Raw genomic sequence first — 21,678 nt, forward strand, 5'->3', positions numbered from 1 at the left:
AATACTTGAAGGGACTCGAATCATTTGTCATTTTTTGTTGTTTTGTCTCAGATAAAGACCTTTTCAATCATAGTCAGCAGTTAAGAGAACAAAAACACATTTGTGTCCACCTCAGTCTCCTGCCAAACAAACCATCATTGACTCTTTGGCTCTACAAATACACATACTCCTGTCTATATAGCTTACACACTCACATCGGTAGACTGAATGGCAGAGGGTTACGGTGACCTTTGATCCTGTGAGGTAAAAAAAGGCGTCTCCTCTCAGCTTGTGAAACACACTGTCTTTGTTTCCTCTCAGACCTCTCTGGCCCTCCTATGAACAAACAGCACTTAAATCCTGATCGGGCCACTCCTGGTGATAACAGTGCCAGCTGGAGCAAAACAGTCCGCTTCTGTAGACATCATGCATGTTGGAATTCACTCTTAAATCCAATCCATGAAATGTTCCAGAACCTGAATGTCTTCAGAGTGTCAGAGCAGACCAGATTTACATTTTAGCAAGAAACAGTTGCAAACCTGTTATATAAGGTTTGTTTGTTGATTATTTGAGGGCAACTTGAATGTGATTTATGCATCACAAATAACATATCTGCATTTAGACAACCACAGGAACTTATTCTTAGGCTAAAATATGTAAATTCAAGAGGCTGCAAGAAGAGAGCAGTGGAAGAGTTGCAGTGAACAGGTCCCCATATCTAAGTGAAAAAACTGCCCTCAGTGTTTTCTGATCTGCCACCTGTGTGGGTTAGGTTTGGTTAAGTTTATGCAACTGCATAAAACTACTTGGTTAAAGGTCCTGGTCATCGTTGAATTCACTGGGGTTAAAGTCTGGTCAGGTTTAGGAACGAAAAGTCTTCGTTTGTCTCCATAAACATCATCTCGACGTCTCATTAATAATATCTGCTTCTGACGCCACAAACACAATTGAACAAACATGATGCCCATGTCTTAAAAACACACCCATCTGTTGGTTGGTGTGGTGGTCTGCTGCTCGCCAAGGTGTTGCACCAACGCCATCCACTCCACCTCCAGATGATTAACTCAGCTCATATACATGTAATGTTGTATAGGTCACTTCAGAAATGTTGATATGATACATCAAACTGGAAGAAAAATGTCTGGTACACAGAAATGTACAATGCCAGTATTTCATTCTTCTGGGCTGCATGGTTGACTGCTGGTAAGAGATGAGATGTGAACAATTTTTGCTGTCAAAATAGGATACTTGATCTGCATGCTTAAAAACATTGAGGGTCAGTGGGCTAACAATAATATATTCTTGACCACAAAAGTGTTTCATATACTATCATGTAGCCTCCCTCACCATTAGCACAGACACCACAGATTCAGCTACCTGTAGCTGCTTGGTGAACCAACCACAATGTTGTGTTTTATAATCTCCTCCTCACTATGACAACAAGCGTCACATCCCACATGTTCAGCATGTGTGGTGCACTGCACTGTACATCCTCTGCATTTCAGAGAGCAGGTTACTTAATGTTACAATATGCACATTACTGGTGCAGAGAATCATGGTTATTGTAGTTAACTTTTACCTGGATTTCTACATGTGGCAGCAGCACTTCTTCACTGTGGATGGCTTGTACTAACAACTTTTAACAGACTAGGAATTACAGATGAGATGCATGGTGGGAAACTGTGCTATGGGTCTTTTTTTTATGAAAATCCACTTCCAGATTGTTCTACATTCTTTCTACTAAAAACTGATCTGATATCCTAATTCAGGTTGATCCTCCTTACTAATGTGTCCCCACACATCATGTGAAGGTGTGTTTGCGTTATACTGATGAATGTCACAGCAGGTGAATAAGGTCCCGCAGGGTTATTTATTCCACTTAACATGTATGCTTAAATGAACTGAAACTGGAAGTTTGACTGTCATACACTAGATAGACAAAAGTATCCAGACACATCTCTTTATGTGGCTGCTTTTCAGGACTTTGTCTCGGCCCCTTACTTCCAGTGAAGGGAAATCTTAATGCTTCAGCATACCAAGACATTTTGGACAATGCTATGCTTCCAACTTTGTGGCAACAGTTTGAGGAAGGCCCAGCATTACTGTGCCCCAGTGCACAAAGCAAAGTCCATAAGGACATGGTTGGATGAGTTTGGTGTGCAAGAACTTGACTGGCCCACACAGAGCCCTGACCTCAGCCCCATTAAACACCTTTGTGAGCCAGACTTTTTCATCCAACATTAGTGCTTTACCTCACAAATGCTCTACTGCCTGAATGGGGAAAAAACACTCTAAATTTTGTGAAAAGCCTTTCCAGAAGAGTGGAAGCTGTTATGGCTGCAACGCTGTCTATTTGTTTAGAACACAATGTCATTAAAGTCCCTGTTGGTGTAATGGTCAGGTGTCCAAATACTTTTGTCTATATAGTGTATGTCCCAGGTTTAATGTTGTTTTTCCAAACTCAACAACAACAAAAGACATATTACTGTCATTGCTCTCATCTCCTGTGTGTCTATATGTAAAGGGAGCGTTTTTTACCTCAGTGTTACATGTAGCACACTGTGTATAAACCAGCGTGCTGTAATTAAAGAGTCTCTGAGAGGCTTTGGCTCTCTCTGATGCTCCTGGTTTTTAGCGCACTGGAAATGGTGTGTGTTGCAGGGGCGGATCTAGAGAAATATGCATGAGGTGGTAAGAGTGTGTCATGGAGACTTTAAGGAATGGCAGAAATGTATTCATATGCATAATATATGTTGATTGATTTGCTTGGAACCCCCAGTTGCAGACAATTTAACTCAAAAACATTACATTTTTTTGTGTCACAGGAGTAAAGCAGTGAATAGAAATTTGTAAAGGTGGCATTAGAAACAAATACAGCACTCATTTTGTACTGGCAATGATTCAATATCTCCAGTGTTTATTCAGTAATGCTTGAAAATTTGAAACAACCCTGCCACTATCCATCCATCTACACACACATTTAGCAGAGAAAAAAAAATGCTGTCAGTAGCTGTGTGTGGCCGTGGCATGGAGAAAATGGAGCTGCTGCCTGTCGCAGGGACAGCTAGCGCTCAGTCTGTTATCAATCGTATCCTCTTGCAGCTCATGGCACCACATTGCAACAAGCCTGTTTGTTCCTTCTTTTATGGGGATCAAATCTGTTTTTGATCTTCAGTCTATCCAACATCTCCCTCCCATCCTCACAACTTCTTGCCCAGACTGTGTGACTTGGTTAGGAGTCTGTGGGGTGCGTAATCTCTTGCTGCATTCATTTGCACTCTTCGGTTCTTGTAAATCTCACTCACTAGCTGCAGCTTTTCATATACTTATCTATTTTTGAATTAGCTTACAGGGGGCAGCTGGAGTGGTAAGGCATTTTTTAAAGAGTGACAGCTGCCACCCCTTGCCACCCTGGTAGATACGCCCCTGGTGTGTTGTAAAAAAGGCCAACGGCTTTGTTTTTCTTGGCTTTTCCTGTCACCATTGTTGAGCTGTGGCTGCGGTCGACACTGTAACGACAACAACAACATCTGAATTGACGACCTCAGCTCTGCTCTGTCTGGCTTTCTGGTCATCTCATCTGAATCTGCTGCAGTTGATTCTTGAGGACCATGGATCGTAAATTGAACCAGGCCGAATCAAAATGAGTAGAATCTACACTTCCTGTGGTTGAGCTGGTATTTTAAATCAGAGGAAAGAGTAAAGGGAGCATTTTTACCTCAGGATTCTGTTTTTTGTTTTTTATTTTCCTAAACTATTCCAGACCAGAAAGAGCACACAGCATCAGTGGCAAGACTGTTTTGGGTCCAATAAATATGTACATAAATACATACCTACATGCATACATATTTTTGAGTATTTGAGTATTTATTGAGTATATTCGGACACATCATGAATGGTAACATGGCTAGTGTCAGCCTTCACTGAAGACTGCAGGGCAACAATAAGCACTTTAAACCTTCTGTCTTGGTTTCAGGATGGGGGTAGCCATAACCTACCTCTGAATGTGTCAGTCCAGATTGAACTTAAAGGTTTATGGATTTCACAACCATGGTCCCGTGCTTCTTAAGATCCTATCTGTAGCACAGAATGGAGAGGCTGACCTAAAGGAGGGGGACAAATAGGGAGGAGGATTATGGAAGTACGCACGACTCCACACACTCAAACTGACTAACTTTATTGAAGGACTAATACAGGAAGGAGGTGTTCACAAACAGCAGGTTATCCTAAGGTGAGGATGAAAAGCAGGCATAGTTTTCCTAAGTTGAAGACATCAGAACACACTGAAACCATGTAGAAACACACACACACACACACACACACACACACACACACACACACACACACACACACACACACACACACACACACACACACACACAGACACACTGTATTCATTCCTATGGCAGGTCATGGAGTGAGTTTTAATCTGTAGTGTATGACTTCCCTCTGTGAATCTGGACACCTTATAACCTCTTAGCTGTTATATTAGCATGGCACTTCTGAACCATTCTTTCCCAATGTGTGTGGAGAGACACATCTATGGACATCATTTCTTTAACAGTTTTTAATTAGAGATTGATATCTTAAGGCTGAGATGAGTCAGTTTAATGTTTCCTTTGCCATACGTAAAGCTGGAACAACTTTAAAGCAAGGCTTTGTATGTATGTCAAATAAATTTGTGTATCAGGTAACTGAATTAGAACTGAAATGATTAGTCCATTGACAGAAAATTAATGTGAAACTCTTAATAATTAATAATTATTTTAGCAAAAAATGCAGTTTTCTGGTTTGTTGGGAAAATGATTTATACACTAATCAGTAAAGAAGAGAGTTATTAATTAAATTCAGTCTACAAATGCACATTTTGTTTTTTAAAATATTTTGAATTTGTTGTCATACTTTATTGCCTTGTCAACAGTACTGATAGAAGATTGCTTTGGTGCTGTTTCACACAAGCATCCAAAAGGAGATACAATAAGAGCAACCTCTGAAAACTCAAGATAGAACAAGTAGCTTAAAAACAAACCTAGCAAACAGACAGAAATAGTCACAAATGGTAGGCCCAGGTAGCCAAATATTTTTTTTTGTTAAGACATCATCAATTTTCTGCAAAAAAATGATTTCAGATTGTCATACGTTTTAATCCACCAAACTGAGACGTCTTCCTGTGTGAGATATTTTTGTTTAATTAAGTTTCCCTTTCTGCTAATTTGTAATAATCAGTGCAGGTTATGTAACACCACACACACCAGCTGCTTGTCTGAACAAGAAGACACATGATCACACTGTAGACTAGAGGAGGTTTCTTCTTCCGTCTCTTTCTCTTACTCTGTGTGTAACATGACGTGTTAACATGATTTTACATGTTGTGTGAATGGTAATAGCAGCTCTCGTTGTTGTGATAAAGACTGTATGATTATGTAACACAGCCGAGCTGCCCACATAACCCAGATTTCTGCTGTCTTAATGCGCTCCTGAGCAGCACCGAGAGAGTGGCAACAGCAAGAAACATTTTTGTTCGGTTGTGTCTTTGTGTCTATTGTCACTCTTAAGACAGCAGAAATATGATATCATTTACATTTAGCATTTTAGCCAGAGTGACTGACCATACTGAGGGAGCAGGTGGAAGATGAGTTTCTCCTATTTAAGTGTAAATGCAGTCATCTTGAACAAAAAACCCTTTATAGCCCTTAATACATGACTTTCAGCATTCATTCCTGGATAATATGGCTCTGCAACAAGCACAGACTCCAGTTAGCTGTTATGTAAAGATGACACCCAGGTAGACATGCTAATTTTTGCCAGTTTCTGGCTTGATGCTCTGATTGAAGTTCCAGATATTGGTGTGTACATCGTTTTCCATCTGTCCCTGCTCAAGCAGTACTTGAAAGGTTTGTTCAGTCCAAATTTAAAAGAAAGACTGTATTAAAAGAATCAAAAAGAAATGTAAATTCATCCACTGGCAACTGAATAGGTGTCCATCACCTATTTTCACCTGGTGTTGCAGGGGCAGAGACTTGGATGGTCATGAAAAATCCCTGTTGAAACATCAGTACAGAAGGGCAACAGCTGCGTAAGAAAATATCTGAAGAGTCACAGGTAGAAGCGCTTGGATATAAAACATCAGGAGAAAAGTCTACTGGACCTAACAAGATGCGTTTCTGAAGGAAACCCCCGATCACTGGGCCTTTAAGTCTGCTGTGGTTGTTGTGCCCTTTTGGTAGCTCTTTCCTCTCACTGGAGAGACAGACTTTTAAATCTGCACATTTTGTTTGATCAGTGTGAAAGTTAACTGCTCCCATCAATCGCTGCCACTGCTTCTGTATCAGCTGAAAATGATAATGATGCGATGGATGTGTCACTTCCTACTGATTGGTTAGGGTAAAACAAAACAATATAATCGCCCTACCAATGAAGCTAACATAAGCACAACATCAGGCTGAATGGATTATGTGGCACAAAAAAGCATTCCAGTCCCTTTGTCAGGCTACTGATTTTCAGGTCACTGTGGCTTTTAGTGCCTTAGCGATGGCATGACAAATGGCTCGGGGCTAACGTGCAAATAGGATTTCTCAGTAATTAAGTCGAACCATTTATGACTGCTCTCTGAAATCATTCAGTTATCCAAAAGACACCCAAACTACTGCTTTTAATAACCCTGATTATTAGAAATAAGAAATAAATATGAGTTTTGATTTGTTTATGGCCCACTGTCCAAATGTATTAGCTGTGTTAGAGAGCAGTTATGTATTGATTGGTGGTGTCAGCAGAAATGTGCACTGGCAGCACCCAAAGAGCCCAGAAACCCTCTAAGGTGACATCAGTTACCAAACAAGAGTCTGATGGTTAGTGCCAAAGTGAACCAATAAGGTGTCAAAGATAAAAAATCACCAACTGCTCAGTCCAGTTAAGCCTGAGCAGAGAACTGACTGCTTAACCTGCTGTAACACCACAAACAAATAGCTCCCTTTTCCACAGAAAGAGGGGTGAGGGGTGGGGGGAAGGGGGCAACTAATAGGAGAAAGGGGAGAATTAGAATAAATCTGACTGTGAGAGACAAATGGTGTGTGTGAGAGAGAGAAAAAGCTGCTGAAGATATGACAACGGGAAACTTATGTAAGCCTCCTTCTAATCTTTCATAGCTTGTGCAGAGAATCTGGTGAAAAGAGACGAGGAAGGGAACAGGAGAGACAAAGTTGAACACAGTTTTTAAACAGTAAATAAATAGATGTGAAGGATTTGAGAGGCACGGGGGGACAGGGAGGCTCAGTCACCACCATGGGAGAAAAGAGAGAGAGAGAGGGAGGGAGAGAGGAAGAAAGGACAGAGGGATGGGAAATGGCTGTGCTGAACGCCGACTGAGAGCATTACGCATGAATGAGTGAACAGAAAGACAGAGGACAGTGAGGAAAGATCACTGGAGACAGTGTCATGGTGTTAGAAGTACTGTGTCGCTATAAACAGCCTGGGGATGAGACAGCTCTCTGTACTCACGTCAGTTCAGCCTGTTGTTGTTGTTCTCCATCATGTTAGGAGAAATGGTGGGAGAGACAGAGAAAAGCTCTCAAGAGGCTACTCTGTCTCCACATCTTTGCTTTCCTTACCCTCTCTCTATTTTCTCTCCTCTCCTCTCTTCTCCTCTCCTCTCCTCTCCTCTCCTCTCCTCTCCTCTGTCAGCATGATAAAGATGAACTGGTAAGGCCACAGAGGACACCACAGTCTCTTGTCAGCTCCTTAATAAAGATGTAAAACTCTTTTATAAAACATCACAGTTTGCTGACTCTCGTCTCCATGAAGCAGAGACAAATGTCCTCTCTACTCAGCTTTCCCATCACCTGGAGGTTTGGTTAGTAGCAACAACTGCAGAGTGCTGTGATGGTTACCCTGCTTTGGTTAATACAGGTCTCTACTGACTGTACTGATGTTACTATTTTGTGTTTGGAAAGTGAAAGTTCTTGTTCCTGTCCTTTGAGACATCCAGAAATTGGAGCCAACAGCTGCAGTACTTAAGCTGGTAAGAGCAAAGAGCATCCATTTGTTATGAATCCATCAGTAATCCAGTGTTGGACATCTGGCGTAACTGAGTCGAGCTGAGATTTGTTGTAAATAAAAAATGATCTAAGTGGCCTGTGCCCCCCTCTTAAGACAGGTTTTACATTCAGATAACCGGGTTTACTTTTTGTAGAATTAACCTACAAACAGCTGGGTTTGGCTTCATTACGATGAAATATTGGTGGGCAAAAATGTGGAAAAAGTTTCATCCAAACCCTTGACTTCCTCCCACTGTGCAAAATGAAGATGATACAAGGATGATAAAGGAAAGTGATATGGCAGCTAAATTAATGTGACAAGCCTGAGTCCCACAGAGATTTTGTGCTCTAAAATATGGGAACAATCGTTTGATATTTATGTTAGTTATTTTGAAATTAGCTTGAAGTGAGATGATAGAAGGAGGTATTTCTCACTGAGGAGGCAGGATAATAGTGTGAAAGCATTTAAAGAAGGGGAAATATGACACATTATACATCTGTTTAAAATTTTTATTCATTTTTATGAGGTTTGGCTTGTGATATTTCTTAAACAATCTCTCTCTAATTAGCTTGCTCCTGGTTTTCTTTTCCTAGTCTCTTCTTTGTTTTTGGATTTTTTCCCCCCGTCGCTTCTCTCTTTCTCTGAGACACAGCGTTAGTCTGATGCTTCTGTTCTGAGCTGCTCTAATCTCAGCCACTGATCACCCCGGCAGCCAGCTATTAAATCCGCAAGGTGATAATATCTCTTAAATAAGCACAGCCTGAATTACTAACTCCCCTCATTTGTCATGGCCTTTTATCAGGAGGAGCCACCAACAGAAAAGAATAAGAGCTGGTTATAAGCGTTTAATGTTGCTGATGAAGGTGAAGTGATTAAACATGAGTTGGCGCAGAACTTCAGGCTTAAAATCACATGCAGAACAATTTTTGGGCATATCTTGGAAAGTTTTCAGTATTCGTGTTATTAAATATTATGACCATGACGTATTTGAGGAACACTGATAGAAGGAGTGTCATGCAACATTTATTTAATTTTTATTTCATCGTGGCTGGTTAATAAGTTAAAGATATAGCAGAAGATGAAGCACTCAAGCCTCGGCCTTCCTGTGCTGAAGTTTGTTCTAAATATCAATCAGGTTCAATATAGGGGCGACTCACTCCAGAGAGGAGCGGCTGAGTGCTCATTTCTTGCAGCAGGGCGGAGATAAGACCCAGTGGTGAGAATACACAGATGGAGTCCAGGAGGTTTAACCAACATCAAAGAGTTTCTCTGTTCAGCAACAGAGGAAGGAAGTGATGATAAAGGTGATTTTGAATGATCCCGGTGGCTGCAGTGATGCAGCATGCAAGCAAACACACTGTCCTCGCTGCTGCAGCACACATATTGTGCACACTCATATACTGCGTTGGTCCATGCCTGGGGGTGTATAGATGCAGCAGTGTGTCTAATGTCGAACTAGGCCACTGACTGCAGAATAGACTCAGTGTGGTGGACGGCAGTGCTCTTTCTGACTTCCTGAGCGGCAGTGGTACTTATACACAGTAGACATCATGTCGATCCACCAGAAACATCTGTGTGAGTCTTGGAGGCTGTGTTCTCTCGGCTCAACGCAGCTCAGGGCAGCTACATCTAGCAGCAGTTAGCAGTTACTTTAGTAAGAAGTATAGCCATCTGTCCATCAGGAAGTTCTGTGAATCAGTGAAAGCTAAGGGAGAGCAGCCAGAAGACATTAGAAGGGAAAAGCTGAAAATATTTTCTTCACAGAATTAGATACAGTTTCACCAAAATCAGTGAACGACATTATAAAGTTGCATTTTTATACAGTAACATGAATCAGTGAGACCCCACTTTAAGAAACAGTATTATGTTGCTACTTTTCTACTTCCTGTAAACTAGGTTGGGAAAATGATTTTGCTTAAAATTGTTGGGTGCTACCACTTGTCTGTGTACTACTGAGTGCACAGACAAATTGATGCTCGCGTTTGTGGATCTTTAGCAAACTGCACCGAAAGTTACCTGTAAAAATATGTGTGTGTGTGTGTGTGTGTGTGTGTGTGAGACTGAACAATGTGAGACTGTGTGTGTGTGTGAGACTGAACAGGTCAAACAATGTGAATAGAAATGCCTGCCATATATCTCCCCTGCTCTATGTCTCTGTGAATATTTGATTATTTGCTTCACCAAAAATATCTGAATGAAATCACTCAATATATCTTGGAAATGTAATGACCTTGTAGCTCATACACTACTGCAGCATCCATAATACACAGCACATGTTTTGTCGTCACTGCAAGGTAGCAAAAGAACTATAATTCTTAGTTTCAGGTGATTATACACTAATGTAGACATGATTTTGAATATATTATATTTCATTTTGGCTCCTAAATCCCCCTAATCACATTGGACCTTTAATATTTGTCTGTGGTTCTGCTGAACTGTCAGAAGGTTTGCAACAGCCAAGTCTGTCCTGAGCCCACACTGAGACTTTCATCAACACCTAAGCAGGAAGATGGAGGGCAGCCAGACTGACCAGCAAGACCACACACACACTCACACACACACACACAGAGTAACGCACTCATACACACATTCAGCTGTCATCCCTGCCCTCTCTTCCTCCTCTTTTCTATCTTACTCACAGTGATTCACCAAAAGAGCATCCATGTTGCTTTAGGTCGGTTTACATTGAAAATTCAGCATATCTTTTGTTCCTGTGGCTGAACACGGGACGCCATCGTCCTGTCGTGTGTGCTGCTGTTGTTGTTGCTGACAGTGAGGAGGACAGTGGTGTCACTGGCTTAGCCCCCATCCTGTAGCCAAAGCTACAGTGACAGCCATGATAATAGCCATGCCTCCTGCTCTACCTGGCATCAGGAAGCAGTTTCCATTAGAGAACAGAAAAGATGAATAATGTGTCTGTTTTACGGCTGATACGATGGAGAGAGCCTGCTTTTCAGCCTATGTGTTGTGACTTTTCACAGAGTGCATCACCAGGTCAACATTTTGATTTACGCATTAGTCTGATCAAAAAAAAGCAGCGTCTCTTTAGCCGGTGGAACAGGATTTTTTAGGAAATGGTCACATATATGCAAACGCTGGCGAACATCCGCCTTCTGTTCACTCTCTGCGAGGAAAGACATTTGCTTCTAGTGACAAAGCAAAGTTGCATTCCTGCTTTACATGGAGTTCCACTTTGGTGAATTTTGACTGGTTGCAGACACATCAAAAACCAAAGACCAAACGGACTACAAACCAGCACGTTGTTTTCTGATTCGCATCTTGTACTGCCCACATTTGGCATTGACAGGTGATGGTCATTTGTATTGTATATTGTATTTGTATTTTTGATGTGCAGAGTGTCCTCAGAGTGGCATCATGGTCCCTGCAGAGAATCATTAGAAACAGAAAATAACACAGATCTATCAAGGCACACAGCACAAGATTTATGACGAGTTTTTATCCTAAAGCCATCACCAGGCTAAACTCTGAACTGAAAGTACACCCCATTAATGTGCAATAATCTAGAATTTATAAATAATATCTATGAGCACCATTTATCATTATGGACAATATGATTTTTAATGTCACCTTTAACTGCATACCTTGGCAATGAGTGTTTGGTAAAAATGTTTGGATGTGTGGAATGTGTGTTTGTGTGAGTGAAAAGAGAACATCTACCGGTATTCATTTGTTGATTTTATGGCTTTTTTTTACAGCATTTATATTTTAAGCACAGTTCACCTGAGTTTCATTGTATGTTTTGTACAATGACAATAAAGAATCCTATTGTAAATTCAAATACTGACCAATGAAAACGAAAACCAATGAAGTTTCCTCTTGGTAGGAAAGTTTGGACCAATCCAGGAATCATAAACTTTAACATAATCTCAGATCTTTCTCTTTTGTGTTATATATTTCAGTTTTGTATTTGTGTATGTTTTCATCAAATCATGCCACCCGAAAGTGGATCATGATTAGGCTCTGCAACAAATTCTTTGGCTTTAAATCTGCACAGATGAGGTTGCTTTTCTTTGAATGGCTCACACACACACACACACACACACTCACTCACACACTGACTCTGTGTCTGAAGGCTCAGTTAGACTTGTGTGCGTCACTGCTGCTGAGAGTGAGGAGACTGTCGTCGTTTGGCAAATGCCACGGCAACATTATAGACAATGGTAAATCTAAATCTGTATCCACAGCACACCCACACACACACACGCACACACACACTTACACTCACTGGTGTATTGTAAATCTGGTGTTTTAACCAAGCAGCAAGAGAAAGGCAGGATGCAGGTATTATTGGAAGTAGTTTAAAGGACGCTCTGTGGGTGTGTGTGTGTGTGTATGTGTGTGCGTTTGTGTCTGCACATGTGTGTGACTGTGTGCCTGGGTGTATGTTTTTTCCTGTGTTTTAGCCAATTATATTTAGCCCTTGTCATAGATGAGTGAGGTATGATCCTTTGTGTTTGTAAAAGAGTGTGTGATTAGGTTTCATCCTATAATTTGTGTGTATCGAATATGCGAATGTGTATGTGTGTATGAGAGAGACATAAAAGTGAAAGTGTTATGTTACTTACACCCTCATCATCAAGGTTGTAGCTCATTGACTTTTACTTCAAATCCATTAGAAGGGTAAATTAAAAGTTTAGTTTTTTTACCAACACTATCTCAGTAATATCCCCTGAATTGGGATCAAATGCTTTCAGCTTCAGATTTTATTTTAGAGGATCATTCAGGAGTTGGAACATGGGGCTTTTTCATGTGGAGTTTGAAGCTATGTGTGTTTCAGCTCCCTCCTACAATCCAAAGACATGCAAGTTTGGTTAAGTGGCAAAATGATCTATCTATCTAAATTTCCTTTAGGTGTGAATGTGAGTGTTACTGCATGTTTGTCTCTATTGCATCAGCCCTGTGATGAGTGGGTGACCTGTCCAAGGTGCACCCCGCTGATTGGTCAGTGTCAGTTGGGACAGGCTCCAGGCTCTCACAATCCTGCAAACAATAAGCAGCTGTTGATAATAGATGGTGAAAGCTCACTCCAATTTTATGGAAGTGCATGGACTGTAGTTTTAGTGGTTTGAACAGAAATCTGTCCATTAGAGTCTTTAGTTGTGCCGTTTACCAATAGAAACACAGATTTTGTAAAGAAGTGAGCAGACTGGCTTGTTTGTCTTCTGACATCAGTTGGCCATTTAAGACTCCACACAAACTGAGTTATTGTCCTGAGCTGTTTGTCCAGCCAGCACGGAGTTACCTTGGCGAGCTGTGTGTGTGTGTGTGTGTGTGTAAAATATCCCACAGAGCAGCTCTTTGTTTCATAGGATTGGGTTGCACCAAATGAACAAAGCATCCATGGTTGCCAGTAGCGACAGGAGCAGGTGAAGTGAAACTTAAGGACAAAATTAGTTTGTGTGTGCGTGCGTGCGTGCGTGCATGTGTGTGTCTGTGTGTTTACATAAGACTAAAACTGAGTAACAGAAGTGAAACAAAGGGGCTGTTTGGTTGAAAGTTGCCTGTGGCTGTGTCTTTCTCTCATGTTCTCTGACAGGGTAACTAAGCCTCTACAGGAAGTCTTTCTGTGTTTGCGTCTGTGAGAGAAAGAAAGTTAGAAGCACAAGTGGAGACAAGTTAGAGGAGCAACATTTATCTTTTTTAAAATCCACAAATAATTTTCAAATGAATTGAAAGACATGAGACATCATCTTAACAAAGCAGGTCTGCACAGGAACAGGGTCAACTGTCTGTGTTATTCTCTGAGCCACACATACACCTGCTGGTTCACAGCAGTTCGATGGTGTTGTTGTTTCTTTAGTTGTTGATGAAGTGACAACACTGTGATGTATGAATGGAGTTTGACAATGTGGTTTTGCAAAGTGAACTTTATGTCAAACTGCAAATAATCTTTTAATGTTGAAAATCTGAAGAGAGAAATGTCTAATGGTGCATTATTTTCCATCTTGGAAGAATTAATGCTTTAATGTTTAGTTTTCAGATTTAGTTTTTCAGATTTAGTTTTCAGATTTTCAGATTCTGTTTCATCTCTTGTTTCGTTCTGGTACAAATGAAATTATTATATGTTATAATTGTTGTTAATGTCAAAAGTGCCCTATGGAGTTTTTTTTTTTTTTTTTTTGTGAACTGTTTACCTTCAGTCTCATTTTGTCCTTGCAGTGTAACAAATATGCTGAGTTCCTTCCTCAAACACTCTGTAAACAGAGAAAGCACAAGCAAATGAAGAAAACATCTACATCAATTTGATAAAACATGCATCATTTCATAAACATGCTGCAAATACATGAATGTGCTGCAAATGCACCACAACACATTGCATTGAGTCCTCTCAGTAATTGGGTGCTGAGGATGTATTTCATGTTAAACTTGTGTTTACACTTAACAGTTGTGATTTGGCAAACTGAAAAACGTGCTTCAACAAAGGGAGATGAAAGAGACAATGTACTGTGTACTAGTGCTGTAGTGTAATTCAGATTTTGGATTTATTTATTGGTTTTGAGATATTGCACGTAACATGCAAATTGTATTTCCTTTCACAAACAATAAAACTGTCTTGATGATATTGTTTTCCATGCACAGAGAGACAGAAACAGTGAGATTTGACAGAACTATTTCTTGGTTTGTGCAGGTTTCTTAATTTAATACTCTCATTATGAGCATAGACTTACTTTGACTGGAGACAAACATACATACAAACATACTGTGAGACCGACAGACAGACAGACGAGAAGAGATTGTGATGACTGTTTATGATCACCTGCTAATTATCAGTTGAAAGACACAGACATGTACAGACCGCAACAGGCTGTCTATGACCCATAATTATTATCATTATAACTATTACAGAAAATGCGGAGATGGACACAAAACATCTTTGACAACAATATAATGATACTAATGATACTGTCTGACAAACTGAACTTTGGGAGTGATATTTATAAATCTGGGTTTGTGGTGTTTTACATGTGAAAATGCACTGAAAACCATGAAAATACAGTCAGGGGAGACTGATGTTGGGGAAGAGGTGATTCTTCTCTTTGGATGTGTGTATCTGTGTGTGTGTGCATTAGATTTCTCTCATTGTTGCTTTTTGTGGTGGACCTCCACGGTCATAGGCTGACATCAGGGTACGGTAGAATAATGACACACAGGACATCTCACAGCAGTGTAAGTTTACAGTGACACTCAGTTATCCCACAGGCCCACTGGTAGACGTCTGTCAAACAAATAGAAGAACTCACCAAAAATGTATAAAATGATGATTGATTTGTTCTACACCAACCCCAGAGCTAACACATTTGGTCCCTTAAATGTTGAACTAGTTTAACTCTGTACACTGGACTTATCAGAGCTTGTTTGGTGAAAGCAACTGAGACTGAACCAAATGGGAAATGGACTGTAAAACCAAAATTGGGAGTGCAAAGAGCACAAATGCTCTTTAGAGTTCAGGGGAGCTGCAGAGTTGGTTTCAGTCAGTAAAATGATGTAACAGCTTCAATGGGGTGATGGCAGAATGCATATTTATAGGAAAATATCATAATCATTGGGGTCAAACTGATATTTAAAGGCATCTCACAGCATCATTACAATAGATCAAGAGAAAAATACTCTTTGAAATGTGGATTTTTGCCTGCTATACATTTAGATAGTGTCTATCCTGTGTGGGTAAAACAGGAACAGATCATCACTCTAAATCACTTGAAATACTGTGTGTGTGCATGTGGGACAGAGAAGAGATGTGAGAATGAGAGTGGGAGGAAGAAAGAGGTGAAGTGGGAGGAAGGGAGGAGTGAAGGACAGTTCAGTGGAGTGGTCAAACTGTGCTGCTGAATATGCTGCTGGCATCGATGATTCACACGCACACACACACACACACACACACACAAATAGCTAGCTCTGAGCAAGCAGTCTCTCCCCTGTGTTGTGAAGAGCTCCTTCAGTGTTTCAGCTCCAAACCATCGCTAGAGCTGTCAGATGCTTTTCTTTGCTGTTCATTTTATTTAATAAGCAAAGCACAAATCTGTTTCCATCCGAGAGTTCTTATTCAAATTCTCAAATTAGAAAAGCTTAATTTAAGTTACAATGAAAAGAACTTCCATGACATCATTGAACAGGTTTTACACTCACTGGAGGTGTTTGTTTCTCCTTTTCCCAAGTAAGAATTTTTGTGAGGGAAACATGCTTGTGAAATAAAAATGATGTAGAGATCAATCGAGACACCTGCTGTTATCGGCACCTCTCTGTCATCATCTTGCTTTGCAAAGCAAGAAATCAGGTCTCATATGAGCTGAAATAAAACAACCTTACCAGCAGTAAGGTGTCGACATTGGCGATCTTTTTTTCTATGTTCCTGACACTGGAACCTTGTGCTCAAGTAGCCATCAATCAGCTGATGGAAAAGCACAAAATTCATATTCTAATTATGACAAAATTTTACAAAGTGGCAGTGAAATAGTCAAGCACAGATGTTAGGCCTTGTGGATCTTTGTCCAGTTTGGTTACACAGTATCTCCAAGAGATAAGGCACACATTAAAAGTTAAAGATGAGTTTGACTGATTTGACTCATTTTTTAAAAATTTCAATTGCTATAGTATCGATATTGTGAATTCTTAATGATAATATGCAGTAAAAATCTGATATTTAGTGACAACCCCACTGTTTGCTGTCTAGTTCTTATGACTTTTTTATGACGTTTTTCTGGCTACTTTGGTGTCTGTGATTTACCTTCTTCTTTGTTAAATATTCCTTTTTTATGTCGTGTTTCTTTTTCGCCCACTCACAGTTACAAAAGCAGCTCCACAAGTAAGCCACCAAGCTGAGCAGCAGTTAGCAGTGTGAGTCAGTTTTAACAGTCACCTACAGTCACTATTTGTATAAAGGACTTTTCAGGGTGGCATAAGATGATTCATGAAGGTTCAAATACATCACATAAGGCTACAACACTAACATTTAGAAGTTGGTTTCTATTTATTATTTTTGCAAAAATAGTGAAAACAACAGAGCAAAGTAGCAAATCCTCCCAGATGAGAAGCATTGTTTCTGCATATAAAACATATTCATCAGTAATCAAATGTTTGTCGACTGATTTTCAGTTGCTTATGGTGTCCTTCCATGTACCAATTATTCTGTAATCACTGCACTATTTTTGACTTTTGTGCACCTGAAAAATCCAGAAAACGTGTTGTACCACCGTGACAGCTGGCAGCTGTCACCAGAGTTAGCTGCAGCAGCATGGCATATTTTGACTTATTTATCGGACTATAAAATTATAACATGGAGACAGAACTGATGAAGCTGCTTGGATGAGCAGTGAAACGTCTTCAAGTCAAATCTTCACAAGTCCAGACGCCTTGCTTTAACTCTTATTCTAATGTTTTATGCTGTAGTTAATTCATATACATGTTGCCCAGTTTTGTATGTCGTATTAACATTGTACAGTAAATGTGCAAATCGGCACTCCAGGGTGCCATTGCACCACCTTTGGGAAACATTTATCTTACTGATTAACAGTTTGAATGATTAATTAGTCAGATAGCTGCAGCCTTAATTTCAGATAGTTTCAAACACTGCACAATTATGAAATGTGGCGGTAAAAAAGTTAAATAAAACATGAAATCAAAAGGAACAGTCGGCCCAGCAATTTAACTAATTAGATGTTAACTTCATGATTAACTGATAAATTGTTTAGTATATAAAATGGCAAAAATATGAAAAATGCTTATCACAATTTCCCAGATCCCAAAGTGATGTTTTAAAATTGTCCAATCAACAGTCCAAAACCCCAAAGGCTCTTCATTTCCTGTCCTCTTTTCCTAAGTGACAAAGAAAAGCAGCAAGTTCTGATATTGAATAAGCTGAAAGTAGGGAGTGTTTGAAATTTTTGCCTGAAAAATGAAAAATGATTTAAAAAATTAAACAATTAGTTACCAAAAAATTGGAAACAAATTTTGTTTCGATTGACTAATTGAATATTTGAATATTTGACTAATCGTTGCAGTTCTGCGGTTGCAGTTAGTTCCTATGGCTCCACCAGTCCTTTGGTTGAATAGGTTTTTGAGTCCAAGAATTTTCCAAGACATGACTGCCCAAAGTAGGGCCTAGGGTCAATATGGCCACCATTTAGCCATTTTGGCCATCATTTTTAGCAAATAAATGTTGAAAAATTCTTTATTTTTCATAATGTGAGCATGATGACCAGAGTGACATCATAGGATGAGAAATTTCTGTTTTGAGGGACTTAGGGAAAGTTTTGAGACACTTCCAGAGAAAAATGCCCAAAAGTGACTTTTCTTTTGAATATTCTTTTCTTGACAAAATATCCTTAGCCTAAAGAGCCTTAGAGGGTTTCTTGTTCCTGGTCTAAACACTGCTTACAATAAAAACACCTTTAAAAGTTCCTTAAGGTGAAGTATGGGAATGTTTCCTACATATAATGTGTGTCCCATCCGCCACCCTCATACTGTAGTCATTCACATCTGTGAATAGTTCCATTATGCTTCATGCTGTGTGTTAAAACAAATTAAGACTAAATATATCTTAAGGTCATTAACGTGAGAGCAAAAGGTCAAGTGAGATAAAGAGATATATATCCATTTGTTGACCTCTCAGTGGGTCATTGTTCCTGCTAATGTCATTGTCTTGGTGGGTCATTAACTCATTAAGGTTACTCTCAGCATATAATTGGGCATCTGACATTTTTCAAACAAAACCTTATACCAATAATCTTTTAAGAGATAATGCTGAATAATTCTCTGATGTATTGTGGTGGAAGTAGGCTTTATATTCGGTCAGTGAGTTACTTGATTTTTGAAGCTGATGTGAACATTGGGAACCTCCTCTTCCTCATTCTTTCTGTCTGTCTATAATGTTTTTGTGTTCAAACACAGCTCAAGTAATTTCCTTATATAACTTTGCTCTTTCTCTTTTCAGACATTACCCCAAGACGTCGTTCACTATTGTGGCTGACACACCGGAGAACCTGAGACTGAGACAGCAGAGCGAGCTACAGAGCCAGGTGAACACATACAGACACACACACACTTTGCATCCCATGAAAGGTGTTTCCCTCTTTTTGTTTTATGTGCATTTTTAATTTGTGGATGTGGAAACGCTGAAAATTGTTTTTAAAAATTCCAATTATTGCAAAAATCTTTTATAATAATCTTTTTATATAATGATATAGTAATTTTATTCTTATGCAGGTTGTTTAGATATTCTTTTCATAGTTGCCCTACATTTCAATAGAAACCTGCTACTGAGATCCACCAGATCTGGCTGTTTAGTCTGCTTTCTGTATCCGCCATCGGGTAAACAAACTGATTATTATTATTCTTTTTATTCAGCAGAGGAGCGTAAAGGCATAAGAACTGCACTGCTGAGAGTTACTAATTGATGAAAAGGATATCTGATATTGTTGACAAATTCACGAGAAACCTAAAATGTGGATTCTCTTAGTTTTATCGAGACATAGTTTTCATTGTATTTGTCAGACTGACAGCTCTCATATCGCCGCCTTGCCGGCACCACATGGAGATGAAAAGAAACACTCAGGTGTGTCCGTAGGAGCATCTTCCACTTTCTGAAGGCAACGTGAGTCGTGGTGCTGATTTAGTGACATGCAAACTGATGCAGAGGACACATATGAGAGAATCAAGCAGCTAGCTATACTTCTGTGCTGTATGTCATCATCTTGTGTGTGTGTGTATGTGCGTGCATGAGCCCTGCAGACTGCAGTATAAAAGGACAGATGTCAACTCAGCAGTCAGCAGAAGGGGACGTGCTGTTTGTCATGGGATGTGTTTGTGTTCTGCTCTGCCCTCATAAAAATCCACTTACTACCAGGTTGTCATTTACAGACCAGGGATTTACACATTTGTTAATTCTGTCCCTGTCTCTCTTATTATTTTCCATTTGCACTTCTTAAATTTCACATATTAAATCGTTTACAAGTTCGAAAGATTTTGTCTTTCCAAAATGTAAAACTAACATTTATTTTATTAAGCTTTGATATCTACATTTTATCACATTACGTAGTTTAGTTAAGTGATTTTCACAGTAGATTTGAGTTTTTTAAAAAGAGGTAGTTTTGTCTTTCTTCTCCTGTCCTGTCATTGACAAAGTTTCCATATTCGGCAAATATTTAGCTCATGTAGATTGTACATGTAGATTTTTACATTTAGATTTTAAGACTGCAGATTTGACTCATCTAAACAGAAGCGGATCACAAAGCCTTTTGACAGTGTGTCGGGGCCAGCCAATCAGCTACCTGCCATAATGGATGAAGCTGATATCAGTGCTCTCTCTCATGGAGCAAAACGTGACTAAAAGGACAAGAGAGACTGACTCTCTTCTTTAATTTTTTATTTCATCGTGCAGTTTGTGGCTCTCCTCTCTCCTCCACATTATTTCATTTTTCTCCGTTACCTCTAGGAGGAAGATTTCTGTGAATTACACCCTCCTCCTCTTCCAGCTTGTCTGGAAGTGATGATGAAGTCTCTTTTTTATTAGCACCGAAGCTTTCAAATCCTTGATGAAAATAGACAATGACATTGTGTAGTGTTAGTGTACATACACAGTGGGAAAACCCCCATGTGTTCAGCATTGACCTAGTTGTTTATAGTATGAAGGAGTGGATGTGACATGATCATGTGATCCATTTATGTCTGGCGTCTCACTCACAGCAAAAACAGCTGCTGACAAGAGTTCAAAACTCAAAAATGAACTAATACTCGTTATTATCCTGTGGAGCCCTTATATGGAACTGAATATGCACTATGAAGCTGTGAGATGTTACCTGCAGAGAATCTCTTCTCTGTCTCCTCTGTAATGATTTCCCTTCATTACATCACCCCTTCATCAATGATGTCTATCGTATGTCCTCTTCTACCACATTGTGCTCCATGAGATATCTGTCCTCCATCAGGTCAGGCTCCTGGCAAAATGTCAAACTAAACAAGACATCGGTTTTCATGCTTTATTTTCTGTCATTTCTGCCCTGCATATCTGTAATTGTGCATGTGGCATCGGCTGCCTTCCTGAGGCTTGCCTGATACCATCTGGGGAGAGCTTGTAAGCTTGTTCTGTTAGCTCTGCGGGGAGCCTACCACTGATAAATTTGGAATCTCATCTGCTTTGTATTGAAAATACCAGAACACACACACCCCAAGTGTCTGAGTCATATTTCTGCAGTTTACAGCCTTATGTAACTCTGTTCTGAGGGCTAATGGGCTCTTACTGATGACTGATGGCTGATAGACACCAGCAGGATGACTTTATGGTCTAAATGAGCTGCAGTGTTTCATTTGAAGGTCGAACTGAAGTGCACACAGGACCAGAGTCTGTGGTTGCTGTCGTCTGTGGGCTGTAAATTGTCCACTCTGCCTGCTGTTTGGCAGCAACAAGCAAACAGAATATCAGCAGAATTAGGTATAAGCCAACTACTAGCATGTCCATTTAAGGAGTCTGATATTCAGAATTTTTACTATTATTTGTCCAGATGCAGAGAAATAAAATAAATTCAAAAATGTACTATGTACTATGTACTATGTACTATGTACTATGTACTATGTACGTACTTTATCTCTTGGAGCCACATTTCCCTGTGCCAAAATGCGCCTGTGAGTCATGTACCAAACTCAGGCACC

At 39.8% G+C, this 21,678-nt stretch overlaps 1 protein-coding gene across 3 annotated transcripts in view; it reads left to right on the plus strand.

The window, feature by feature from the left end:
- nebl (nebulette) overlaps positions 1-21,678 on the plus strand; it is an 81,211-nt gene that overhangs the window by 4,222 nt on the left and 55,311 nt on the right. For all 3 annotated transcript variants that reach the window (XM_046371765.1, XM_046371766.1, XM_046371767.1), the window contains exon 3: positions 18,965-19,049. In XM_046371765.1, the coding sequence (XP_046227721.1) occupies positions 18,965-19,049 (85 nt within the window). The remainder of the gene's footprint in view (positions 1-18,964; positions 19,050-21,678) is intronic.

Source organism: Scatophagus argus, chromosome 18 (genome assembly GCF_020382885.2).
Source record: "Scatophagus argus isolate fScaArg1 chromosome 18, fScaArg1.pri, whole genome shotgun sequence".
Classification (NCBI taxonomy): Eukaryota; Metazoa; Chordata; class Actinopteri; family Scatophagidae; genus Scatophagus; species Scatophagus argus.